Raw genomic sequence first — 13,323 nt, forward strand, 5'->3', positions numbered from 1 at the left:
AAAATAAACAAAAGTTAAATAAAACTGTTTTCCAGCTCCTCTACCTTTTTTTTACAACCTAAAATAAAAAAAATATATTAAAAAAGCACGTCATCATTAATGGAAAATAAAAAACAAACATAAAATGTTTAATTTATTAATCCCTCAAATATCTGCGTGTAAGTTGGGCTGTCTTTTTTATTATAAAATTTTTTTTATTACCTTTTTTTCATAGAGCGAAATAATAAAATTAAAAAAACAAAAAACAAACCCAACACCTACACGGCGACAACTTCACAGCTGCCTTCAAAGTTCAAACCGGAACAACGCCATTTAGCATTTCTTCTTCTTCTTCTTCTTCTTCTTCTGTTCTTTTGGTATTTTTTTTTTCTTTATTCGATCTGTTCACAGAAATATTAATATTAATATTTGTAGTTCTTGTTCTTCTTTATTATTACAGCATAATTAGGATCTATTACGCGCTTTGCGCTTCTTCTTCTCTCTCCTCCTTGCTCTAAATTTTCTATTTCTTTTCTCTCTCCCTCTCTCTCTCTCGGACAGACCACTGTCACCGAATTACTCGTAGCACATTCAGATCTGGAATTTGCTTATTTCTTTTGGCTTCAAGTTTGATCCATCGGATCTGGGTTTGTTTCATTTTCACTATTTCTCTTTCTTTTTTCCCCTTCAAGTCATTATGTATGTGAAGTTTATTGATTTTTTTTCGTCTAATCTTTCTCTGTGGGTTTTTTTTTTTGGAAGAAAGCAAACCCAATTCTGATTTTGTCTGAATTATTGGTTTTCTTGTTAATGCCTTGAATTATGATGCCTTTGATTTTGAGCCTTCTGTTTTCTTTCATAGGTTAGTTGGTTTTTTTTTCCTTCTGTTTTTTTAAAGGATCTGATGTTCCATTTGATTTACAATTTGTTTATTCTTTTATTGATTTTATATGCATTGTGAGGCATCTGGAAAAGGAATATGTGGGAATTCCATCTATAGAATCTTTTCTTAATTGAAACTGCAACATAATCGCACGCCAAATTTTTGGGCTGATGATTGATCTTTTAAAGATTTCTCTTACATGTAAAATTTAGCGGCTTCTATCTTTTTATTTTATTTTATTTTATTTTATGCTGTCTTTAGTCCATACGATAATGAATTAAGTGTAAATTGAATGTCTGGATTGTTGGCAATTTTCGTTGTGTTTGGTGTTATTGAATTGTTTTTGTTGCTGTTTGAAATGAGTATCTTATTTATATCACTCTTATTGTAGAAATTTAACAGTTGGATTTCTTTCAACAGTGCTTAAGAGGGGTCTTTGAATTGAACTGTGTGATTTACACTGCTATTATAGGTCACTGCTTGTGACAATGAAGAAGGTCTTTGATCAAACTTTTAGAGACATGTAAGTATGATTATTTCAAGCATTTTAGTGTATGGGATGGTAAATGACTTCAATCTCCACATGTATTGTTAGAAGCTGGTTTGCAAAGAAATTATGGTCTGTATCAGGATTCTTTCTACTGATACAGAACTTTCAAAAGCTTCTTAACAAAGCTTTGTAATACTTAGCTAATAGCTGTGCATTTTGGAATTCATATTTGTCTAATAATTCCCCTTCACTGTCTTGCAGCAAAAGAGAGGTTAATAAGAAAGTGCTTAAAGTTCCTGGAATTGAACAGAAGGTAAGAGTTTTCCTCTTTTGCAGGTTCTGTATTCGAGGATGTTAATGTTAGCCTTGTTTAGAAGTGGATTTTAGATTGTCGATGCAATACAATCTGCTCTTAGAGCAAAAGCTCTTAAAAAATGTAACTCTTGTCCCTTTTCCTTCAGATTCTGGATGCAACTAGCAATGAGCCCTGGGGTCCTCATGGAACTCTCCTTGCAGATATTGCACATGCTACCAAAAATTAGTAAGATTGGCTAATTACTTTACAGATGTTTCAGTGTTTACTTATTAAAGATGAAAGCATTTTTAAACGTCCTATGCAGTCATGAACACCAGATGATCATGGCAGTAATTTGGAAACGGATAAATGATACTGGCAAGAACTGGCGGCATGTCTACAAGGTCTGTACTTGTTCTATATGGGGTTTCATATGAGTAGTATTTTTTGTTGCCTTAAATGAAATGTTGATAATGTAACTTCTATATGAACCCTCCTTCAGTTGACTATTGATAGTTATGCTCTTTAAATTTCATGATAATCAATGCACTCCTATAAGTTTTTATTAACCGTATATGAAATGTGAATAATGTAACTTCTATGTGAACCCTCCTTCAGGTGACTATTGATAGTTAAGCTCTTCAATTTTCATGATAATTAATGAACTCTATAAGATTTTATTAACCTTATATAATGGGCATATGCCAGTTCTCTTCCAGTGTTGCATTTTAATAGATAACTGAATACTTGTAACTGGATTCAGGCATTGACCGTATTGGAATACCTCGTTGCTAATGGATCAGAGCGTGTCATAGATGAGATAAGAGAACATGCATACCAAATATCGGTAATTTTCCTGTTCCTGTGTGTCTTTGAGAATTATATGGCACATATGCATGACAACTGTCTGATCACATGTAATAATGTTTTTTTTCTCCTGCATTATAGACTTTGTCAGATTTCCAGTATATTGATTCTAGTGGAAGGGACCAGGGTAGCAATGTCAGAAAGAAATCTCAAAGTCTTGTGGTTCTGGTGAATGATAAAGAAAGAATAGTTGAAGTTAGACAAAAGGCTGCTGCTAATAGGGAAAAGTGAGTTTTGCTTGAACCAAGTTTACTTAAACTTTAATGTTTATTTCTCTTACCTTTGTTAGTGTTGTTTTTAATTCCTTTATTGGTGGCTTACATCATGAAGACACCAATATAGTTGCTTAATTCTTCACTAAATGGCATTTGGAATATGATTCCTACTGCATCATAGTGTGTTTGACATCATGATTCCTTCTAGAAAGGAGGACGTAATTAAATTAGCACTTCCCAAGGGTATTTCTTTGCTTGAGATTAAAATTGTTGAGATCTTGATAGGTTCCGCAGCACTTCAACTGGTGGAATGTACAGAACCAGTTCATATTCAAGTACCGGTGGATATAGTGACAAATATGATGATGACCGTTATGAAGGCCGATATGGAAGCAGGGATGAAGATCGAAATGGATATGGCTATGGGAGAGAAAGAGAATACAGCTATAGGGATGATGATAGATATGGTAGACATGGGGACTCATATGGTCGTGATGGAGATCGTTATGGCAGAGATTATGAGGAACGCAACAGCAAAGATGGGAATAGGGATGATGATTATCGGGGAAGAAGTCAAAGCATTGATGGTTATGGTTCAAGAAGCAGGAGTTCAGATAGAGACCGTGGTTTTGAAGATGATGGTCACTCCTTATCTCGGTACTGGCTATTTTCTGTATTTATCATTATTGTGGCTCTTCAAATTCACCATTAAAACAGAAGCTCCTTAACTTCTGCTGATTCTTAGTTTCTTTTACCATAATTTGGGGAAAGGGAGAAAAACTTTCAAATACTGAATCGGACAATCATGCATTTCCATTTAGAGTCTAAACAAAGAAATGTTACATTGACATCAATGCATGCATTCAAAAAGATGCCATGTTAAGGGAATAAATTGAAATTTAGGGCATCAATTTAATTAGTATATTTTATGTAAAATTTTTTATTATGATTTTTTTTTTTAAGTCTGAAGGGTTGTTGCTTAGTAATATATTGTTATTTTATGAATTTTTTGAGTTGCACATGAAAGTTACAAGAAGTTGGTGATCAAGAAAATAATTAGAAGTAGAACATCAAGAATGAATGAGTTTAGATACAAATAATTGGACAAATCATAAACTGTAATCTGAAATATAGTAATTGATCAAAATAGGTTTCCTGGTCTGAATCAGAGATGTAGGATTGATTATTATTTTGAAAATGTCCTGCCAAGGATTTGAAAAAGGACTCTGAATTTGTAGTTGATCTGCTGTAGTTAGGAGAGAGGCATGTCATAAAGGTGATTGAAATAAAGGTGAAGGTGCAGGAAATAATAAAGCTTGTTCATTCTAAGAGAAGTATTTTTGAAAAAGTTGTGAAAAAAGAAGTACGACTCAATTGGCTCTGCCCCAATTCAGTGCGTGATAAAGGAGTACTTTGAGTAGTGTATGCTGATGTGTTAATAGGATGTCTAAATTAGCTAATATGCTGGCCCATGAGCCTCCATTATCTCCTGTAATTTAACAAATGTGAATCTCTATTATCATACCATTATCTGAAAAAAATAATTTATCTTTTTTCACTGTGTTCCTGCAGTGGTGGTGCCAGAGCGGATGATCAGTCTCAGGATGGAAGGTAAAGTTATAATCGATGCATTCTTAACTTGCTGGTGTGTTGCACTGAAGTTGGTAGCCTGTGAATGACTAAATTGATTTTCTGCATTGCCAGGCGTCTTGAACGAAAATTTTCTGAACAAAATATTGCTCCTCCTAGTTATGAGGAAGTTGTTAATGAATCCCGAAGCCCTGCTCATGGTGAAAGGTATTACACATGGTGCTACAGGATTGCATAAGATTCTGCTTTCTTTCCTATTTATTTATTTCATTAATTTTGTAGGAATGGGGAAACTTCAATTGCAGCTGCTCCTGGAGTTTCTTCTCCTGCAGCACCACGACCTTCCTCCCCCCCTGCGCCCAAAGCTGTTTCTCCCCCTGCAAGCAATAATCATAGTCAAGCAGCTACTGTTTTGAGTGCACCTGTAACTCCTGGCCAGGGAGTCGAGGTGGTTGATGAATTTGATCCACGGATTCCTGGTTCAGGTACAGAGAATTGTGAACATGTGTTTGGGTGCTTTTGCGAATTGCATCTCATTACTGATCATCATTAAAATCTTATTTAAATTGTGAAGATGGAAAGACCAACAAGGATTCTGACATGTGTTTTACTTACCATCTCTGTTGGTTATATTTACATGATATGGTCTTGAAACTGATTATGTGATATTCGTTTGTTCATGAACAACAAATTGCATTTTAGACATACAATATATGCTCTATTCGACCTACTTGCTTGAGTGTTTCTTTCATGGGTCAATCATATGAGAATCTTTTGACATTTTGGAACTTTTTATGCTATGTGGAGGAGTTAAAGTTCCCTTGACATGTTGATTTGGTTAGAAAATTGGCTTGTCAGGTCCTTTTTGACATTACATTCCATTTGCTTTTGTAACATGGTTTTATATTGCGATCACAGCTGCACTCGTGGGTAATGGAAATAGACCTATAACAGTTGTAACATAATGGTAACTGCCTAGTTCTACGCAATTTTTTTTGAAAAATTTGCTAAGTTCATGAAATGAATTTATATTGATAGGTTTAAGTAAGATTTAAGATACACAACTATATTGTAGGTATAAACATAAATAAAGACTATTAATATATCCTTCTTAAACATCACTAAACTTTCTTTAATTTATAGCTAAAATAATTATGTAGATAGCAAAAAAGCTAAAAACTAAGAACAAGAGCATGAATCAACAAATATGAAAAAAAGAAGCTAAAAACAGTAAGATAAATTCACCTTTTAGAAAAACTAGCTAGATATTGTCTGATGATTCTTAGCTTCATAGAAAGGATAAGAAAGTTGAGTGAGAAACAGAAAGATTGTGAAGGAAAGAAAACCCCCCTGCTGTCTGAAGCTTGCTACAAAGAAGAAAATGGCAAATTGCAGTGTTGCATGTGACTTTATGAAGGTTGTTACTGTTGAGTAACGGTCGGTAACAGCTATCTGTTACATAACGACCATTACACCTGCAAGTTATGGGGGGCCTCGAAACGCATAATGGCCCCCCAAAATCCTGTTATATAGTAACATAATGTCTATTATTTGATTCCATGCTTGTGTTTGACACTAGGACAGTTGCAGAAGAATTTAATATCTAAATCTAATATGTCTACATTATGAAGTGATATTTTTGGTAACATACATTGCTGGTTGTCAAACTTTGAATGTAATTTGACCTCAGCGACTACTCCAATTCTCTTCCAATTTCATCATTAAGTCTTGATTGTCTACCATAATTGGGGAGCGTGTACTTCACTGCTCAAGGCTTAACAGGCCCTTGATCTAATATATTTACTGTATTTAGGCAGGTGAGCTAGCTGAGTCATGCACTTCCTTTTTTAGGTGTGGCTGAGGTGCAACATTCATTAGCACAAACCATAGCTTAATCGAGAATGCACTGAAAGGCTTTTGGAACTAACTAATGGCTATTGGTGGCAGACCTGGCCATGGTCTGGTTTAAACCTTGAACTCGTCCGGTCAAACCCAGGTCTATAACTGGTCAAATGGTTTTGGTTCATGAACTGGATCATGAGTATTTATTAGGAGGGTTGATTACAGGCCTCCCCTCCTTGAACAAGGACAGGAACTGGCCTGTTTCAAAAAAAGAAACTTCTTTTTGAAAAAATATATTGATTCCCTTTAATTTTTTACTATAGAAACTAAATAAAGGATACGATACAAACCTAAATTTAATAAATTTATGCATTATATTGTAAAATATATTAATATTATCCTAGTTTTAAAAATTTTGAATTGGGGCCAAACTGAAACCCTTTGAACTGGAACCGTATTGAACCCAACTGTTTGAACTGTGAAGCGTACCAAACTGGCAGCTCTGGCCTGAAACAAGATTCAAAACCAGTGCGTGGCCAGGAATAATTGGCAGCAACAATAGGTTCCTTTTGTCATTTCCACATTGTATAAGAAAGTGGTAGAAAAACTTTAGTGACGGCTGATTATTCGTGGGCCTTATAAGAGGGGCTGTATATATTATGACTAATTTGAGCTGTTTGGTTATTTTGGTAAATTTGGTTTGCTTGATGAACTATAAAATATAAGTTCCCATGGAGCAAATGACTATAACCTACTTTAGTTCCAGTGTTCTGTTGTATACTGAAAGGTTTTCTTAAAAATGATTGCTTAGACGGCAGATGCTTTTTTTTTTTTTGAACTTGTGTATTAAGTGACTGATAAAAGAAAAATTGTAACTGTAGATTTCTTGTCATGCTTTTGCTCTGCGTAACACTTAATTAGCTAAGGTACTACATGGTGTCCATGTTTTTTTTTGGGTGGTTGACTCGTAGGAAAGAACTGTATATGTGAAAAAAAATTTGATGAACAATTTAAAGTTGCTTCCTGTGTTTTTTCTCTTGTTATAGCATTGATGTTAAGTAACAAACAAAAACATATTTTAAAATATAATTTTTTTCTAAGTACTGAATGACAGAAAGACCACGGATGCCAAATGGGCTCCTAGATTTCTTTCTTTTTTTCTTTTCCAAATAATAAGCTCTCTGCAAACTGTAAATTATCTCTCATCATAAAATGCTAAGGCGCATGTTTCATATAGGCAGAAAGGAAAAGTTTTGATGTTTAACATTCTAAGTATTCAGCAAAACTGACCTGCTCAAGTTGGTTCTTTTTCCTAAATGGTTGATTGGGAGTCGGTTGAAGTTAGTACCAAGAGTTGCTTTCTTTTTTTTTTTTTTGAACTTGTGTATTAAGTGACCGATAAAAGAAAAATTGTAACTGTAGATTTCTTGTCATGCTTTTGCTCTGCGTAACACTTAATTAGCTAAGGTCCTACATGGTGTCCATGTTTTTTTTTTGGGGTGTTTGACTTGTAGGAAAGAACTGTATATGTGAAAAACAATTTAATGAAAACAATTTAAAGTTGCTTCCTGTGTTTTTTCTCTTGTTATAGCATTGATGTTAAGTAACAAACAAAAACATATTTTAAAATATAATTTTTTTCTAAGTACTGAATGACAGAAAGACCACGGATGCCAAATGGGCTCCTAGATTTCTTTCTTTTTTGCTTTTCCAAATAATAAGCTCTCTGCAAACTGTAAATTATCTCTCACCATAAAATGCTAAGGCGCATGTTTCATCTAGGCAGAAAGGAAAAGTTTTGATGTTTAACATTCTAAGTATTCAGCAAAACTGACCTGCTCAAGTTGGTTCTTTTTCCTAAATGGTTGATTGGGAGTCGGTTGAAGTTAGTACCAAGAGTTAAATTGTCTCGACTATTATCATATGATAGGTGGTCTTCTAATTTGATATTACTTGTGGAAAAATGGTTTTAAGCAGTTGAGATTGGCTTTTATAACTGTTACTCCTACAATAAATGTTCCCATAATTGGAAATTCACATCTTTCATATTTTTTTTTTTTGGCAGCTGGCCCCATCTCCACAACTGCTTCTGCTGTTGCCACCACCTCAAACAATGCAGAAATGGATTTACTTGGCTCTCTGTCAGATTCATTTACGGCAAACCAATTGGCCATCATGCCAGTGGCCTCTGCAACTGCAACCTCTGAACATGATGCCCAGGCAAACTTTTCAGGATCGGCATATGCTGTGACACAGCAGCCAGCATCTAATGTTATGAATCAGGTAAGCATAGTTGTTGACATTAATTGTATGGGATTCAATTGTAAGAGCAAGAATCTGAGAATATTACCTTTTTGTACTTTCCCAAGTTACATGGACTTGAATAAGCATTCAGTTCGGGTTTCTGTCCAGTTGTCATTTGAAGGATGGAAAATCATTTATGCGGCTGTATAAGATCTGATTAATTGGATAATTATTGTTGGATGCAAGATTTGGGGCTTTTTGATTGGCTTGTAATGATAGATATTAAGGATGATAACCATTTTGCTTCTTCTTCTTGCGGATGTTATATCAGATGATTATATGTGCTTAAATGGAAGAATTTTTAGGAACTCTACTCTGTCCTCTCATTCTAATTTTGACTTGCATCTTTTTGGGCTTAATGTTACCCATGGCATTGAATTTATGAGTGAATTCATTATGGCCATTTGAATTGTATTAATAAAAAATCACTTGATTTTAATTTTGGTTCAATAAGGTTAATGTTGCAAAATTGTTTGCGGAGGATTGGCTTTTTTTTTTCTTTTTGAACTAAAGTATAAAGCCTCATAACCAATTTTTATTTGAAACAACTAAAAATTTCACTTGGTTATCTTTTAAAATTTTTTATTGAAATTCTGCCAAATCTAGCAAGTGACCTTTATTGAAACAAAGTCTAGAGCAAGTGATTTGTTCTACAAATTGCAGTTTACTGAGTGTGCTGAAATCATTAATTTGTATAATGGCCATAGGTGAAATAAAGTCCATCTTTTTTTCTATGATGAGTTATTATTTTGGTGTGTTAAAATTTAGAGTTGTAATTGTATTTACTAAATATATACTGTTGATGCAGCCTTTTGAAGATCCATTTGGTGATTCTCCATTTAAGGCTATCCCTTCTGCTGATGATGCTATCTCAGCTCAACAGCAGACTTCTACCTCTGCAGTCGCCTTCCAGCCTACTATGAATCAAAATGCTGAAATGCCTCCAAAAATGCCACTAGACACGGTGAATAACTATGACTTTGGAGACACATTCTCTGGCATGACTTATTCAGCACCCAATGTTCAACCTAACTCAACAAATTCACAGTTCATGCCTCACGAACTTTCTACATCACAGCAGGAAACTGATATTCTGGCAGATATCCTCCCACCAACTGGTCCTTCACCATCTGTAACTACACAGACAGGTTTCTCAGATGTTGCTAGTCAACCTGTGGAGCCAAGTGCTAGTATTTTTGTGAACTACAATTCTCAGGCTGGATCCACAGCGCCAGTACCTCCAAACATGGGTCCTCAACCTACACAATTCAACAGTGGGAACTTCCTGCCACATGGAGGATCTACAGCTCCTTTCCCTTCAAATATGGCTCCAACAATTCCAGCTGGACTGGGGTCACAGTTAAACAGTGGAAATTTACTTCCACAGCAAAGTTCTGTAGCCCCAGTTGTCTCACCCACATCTCACCATCCTGCAAGTGGACCAGGTCTGCAGTACAACAATGGAAGTTTTCTTCCACAACAAGGCTTTGCTGGCCCAACAGCTCAACATACTGCATCTGGGGCAACTCTACAGCACAATAATGCAAACTTTATCCCACAACAGGGCTCTGCTGCCCCAACTGTATCACAGGCTGCTCACCATGCAACTGGACCAACTCCACATTTTAGTAATGGAAACTTTTTCCCACAGCAGGGTTCTGCTTCTCCAGTTAGCTTACAAGTTGCTCATCAAAATGCAACAGGACCAACTCCACAGTTTAACAATGGGAACGTAATGCCACAAGGCTCTGCTGCCCCAGTTGCTTCCCAAGTTGGCTATCAAGCTCCAACTGGATCTGCTGCTCAACCTGCAACTGATGTCCTAGGCAACTTATTTTCACAAGGGTCAAACACTCCTATGGCATCTCAGCCAGCTCTTCCATCTTCAACAGGATCACTAGCAATAGTCTCACAACCATCGAAGGAAAAATTTGAGACCAAGTCAACAGTTTGGGCAGATACGCTGAACAGAGGGCTAGTAAACTTGAATATTTCTGGACGTGAGTTCCTGACAGTATTTTAAATTAAATACAGTTATTTTTTTATGGTCAATTAATATTCTGCTTAAATGAGAGATTTAACATGGCCTTTCCATTATACAGCCAAAATCAATCCATTGTCTGACATTGGAATCGATTTTGATGCCATTAATCGTAAGGAGAAGAGAATGGAAAAACAACCAACAACAGCTGCTGTAACATCTACTGTCACAATGGGTAAAGCTATGGGATCTGGTTCTGGTATGGGGCGAGCTGGTGCAGGTGCTCTTAGGGGTCCTCCAAATCCTACTATGAGTCCTGGCATGGGAATGGGTGCAGGCATGAATATGGGAATGGGCATGGGCATGGGTATGGGTGGAGGTCCAGGCATGGGAGGTTATGGAGGCATGAACCAACAACCCATGGGAATGGGAATGGGCATGAACCAACAACCCATGGGAATGGGAATGGGAATGGGAATGAACCAACAACCCATGGGAATGGGGATGGGCATGAACCAACAGCCCATGGGAATGGGGATGGGCATGAACCGACCTATGGGAATGGGAATGGGGATGGGGATGGGCATGAACCAATCCATGGGAATGGGGATGAGGATGGGACAAGGTGGCCATATGCAACCTCCTGGATCATCCATGCCTGGTGGTTATAATCCCATGATGGGAACAGGTGGTTATACTCAACAGCCATATGGTGGAGGATATCGATGAGATTCAGTCAATTGATTATGAAGGGTCATGAAACATAAGCCATCCTTGAGACTGATAGATGGCATAGCACCCAATATTACAGTTGAACATGCATAGTAGTCTCATTTACAGTCTCTAAGTATGTATTTTGGGTCATACTTGTAAACTTTTGACATATTGGTGGTGCTTGATATGCATCCATCCGCTTTATGTATCTCACTAGTGGTTGCAATATTATTCATTTTGGGTCGGAAGAGTTGGTTCTAGGCTCATTGCTGATTTCAGCTGTTGTGAGTTGTAATATGGGGAGGATAACGTTCTCAGGGTGTCGATCCTTATTATTTGTTTTCATTGTAACTTGTCAGATTGTTTTTCAGCTGTTGGCTATTCATAAAACAATAAATCTGAAAATTCATTTCTCTACAAATCTCAATTATTGAATCTGAGTTGTGCTCCTTTCCTTTTACATCGGGAATGCTTTTTTGGCAACTTTTTGTTGGGAAAGGTCATGTTACATTCATGATTTTCATACATGTATGTATTTCTGATATTGAAGTTCAAAGGCCACCTGAATGGTTTATTAAATGTGCTATGTGCTTGTTGCTGTACATTGGTTGCTCCTCCAGACCCGAAGGTTGCAGAGGCTTGAGTGGAACTAAACTGGTTGAGCATAAATAAATCAAACCGAGCTGAAATTTAAAGTGTTAGAAGTTGAAATTTTTTTAAATTTTGAGCCAAATTTGAGTTTGGTTTATTTTGAACTTAGTCAAATATTAATAAATTTAAATTTAATTTATTTAGAAACGAATTAAGACGTGTCGAATTTTTATCGAGTTAAATTTTGAATAGATCACAAGCAATATAATTAATTTATAGTTGTAATGAGTTTTAAATTATAAATTATAAATTTAGAACAAAATGATTTAGCTAAATATATATATTTACAAGTTATTTCACGAATGCATTAAATAAATGAGTTATGAAATATTAACAAGTTAAAATTTATAAACTTGAATTTGACTCATTTATTAAAAAAATCTAAAAATTAGGCTCAAGTTTTACTTATTTAAAAAATGAAACGAGTTAAGTTGAAATTTTATCGAATTGAATTTTAAATAGCTCGAATATCTTGTTTCATTTATAACCACGTGGTTATTGAATCGATTCGGAGAGAAGGTATAGCTTGGGAGTTAGATTTTTGTTTTGTGCAAGCCTTCATGAAGCAACTGTTACTCTGGATCAATTGTCAATAATTGTTAGCATTTGTTATAGAATTTTAGTCGATTTTCTATTGTGTTTATAAAAAGGTCAGGGAACAACATTGCTCACTTGTTGATAGCGGCACTTAGTTTTGAGTTTGGTTTTTAAGGGCGGAGTTCTACCTCTCTTGATTTTATTACTTTTGCTTTGTTTTCAAATTTATATACAAGTTTGTCTTAACTTATACGCTGTTCAAATAAGCTTATATGTTGTGTAAAGATGTTTGATATTTGTTGAATTCTGGCTGTATTTTATTTCTTTGTATTTGTAGAATTTGTTTGTAATTTTGTTTTATTCTTTTTGTCTCTATTTGGCATGTTTATAAACTTATAGGGACTATTTTTTATTTTTTTTCTCTACCTATAAAACATGCTTCTGACGTTGTAAAGAACACTTCTCTTTTTTGTCTTGAGATAATAAAATCATTGGGTGTTTTTCTCTCTCTCGATGCTTCCTTAACATGGGTTTCGATAATCATTGCGTCTTTCAAATCTCTTCCTCTCTCAAGATCTGCGTTATCTGTTGGCCGATCCTTGCAAAAGATGCAAGAATACGGTAAAAGCAGCAAAGAGGAAAGGAATTTGATGTCTGATAAGTAAAAAATTGACAACACAAACACTTGGAGATCCCCTCACCTTACAATCATCAAATCATCCTAGTATGGTTCTCGTTTCTACTCCTCTAATAGGGACCAATTTCAGATCTTGGCATAAAGCTATCAGAATAGCATTAAGAGCTATGGATATTGAACTCAATATCCAAAGATCTAATAGATGGCTTCATCTACAGGCTCGTGATCTTTGGCTCAAAATCATTGAAAGATTTGGAGAATGCAACGGGACAATGATATATCAATTATATAGGAAAATCTCCTTGATTATGCAAAAAAATAGGAAAATCTCCTTGATT

At 35.5% G+C, this 13,323-nt stretch overlaps 1 protein-coding gene across 5 annotated transcripts; it reads left to right on the forward strand.

The window, feature by feature from the left end:
- Positions 1 to 213: 213 nt before the first annotated feature.
- Positions 214 to 11,575, forward strand: LOC110625767 (clathrin interactor EPSIN 3). 5 transcript variants are annotated; one of them, XM_021771392.2, is made up of 15 exons: positions 214 to 356; positions 541 to 626; positions 1,283 to 1,385; positions 1,614 to 1,665; positions 1,814 to 1,893; positions 1,973 to 2,051; positions 2,411 to 2,494; positions 2,596 to 2,741; positions 3,015 to 3,386; positions 4,302 to 4,340; positions 4,434 to 4,526; positions 4,602 to 4,804; positions 8,227 to 8,444; positions 9,274 to 10,465; positions 10,568 to 11,575. In XM_021771392.2, the coding sequence occupies exons 3-15, from the start codon at positions 1,351 to 1,353 to the stop codon at positions 11,173 to 11,175; spliced, it is 3,201 nt and encodes a 1,066-aa protein (XP_021627084.1). In that variant the 5' UTR covers positions 214 to 356; positions 541 to 626; positions 1,283 to 1,350; the 3' UTR covers positions 11,176 to 11,575. The 5 variants fall into 5 exon arrangements, with proteins under 5 accessions (XP_021627084.1, XP_043817651.1, XP_021627086.1 ...); XM_043961716.1 differs by having other exon boundaries at positions 1,335 to 1,385; XM_021771394.2 differs by lacking the exon at positions 541 to 626.
- Positions 11,576 to 13,323: the final 1,748 nt, after the last annotated feature.

Source organism: Manihot esculenta, chromosome 11 (assembly GCF_001659605.2).
Source record: "Manihot esculenta cultivar AM560-2 chromosome 11, M.esculenta_v8, whole genome shotgun sequence".
NCBI classification, from domain to species: Eukaryota; Viridiplantae; Streptophyta; class Magnoliopsida; order Malpighiales; family Euphorbiaceae; genus Manihot; species Manihot esculenta.

Coding starts and splice junctions, on each gene's coding strand:
- LOC110625767 (XM_021771392.2), top strand. CDS start 1,351: ATGAAGAAGGTCTTTGATCAAACTTTTAGAGACAT. Junction 2,495..2,595: donor AACATGCATACCAAATATCG/GTAATTTTCCTG, acceptor CCTGCATTATAG/ACTTTGTCAGATTTCCAGTA. Junction 3,387..4,301: donor GATGGTCACTCCTTATCTCG/GTACTGGCTATT, acceptor GTGTTCCTGCAG/TGGTGGTGCCAGAGCGGATG.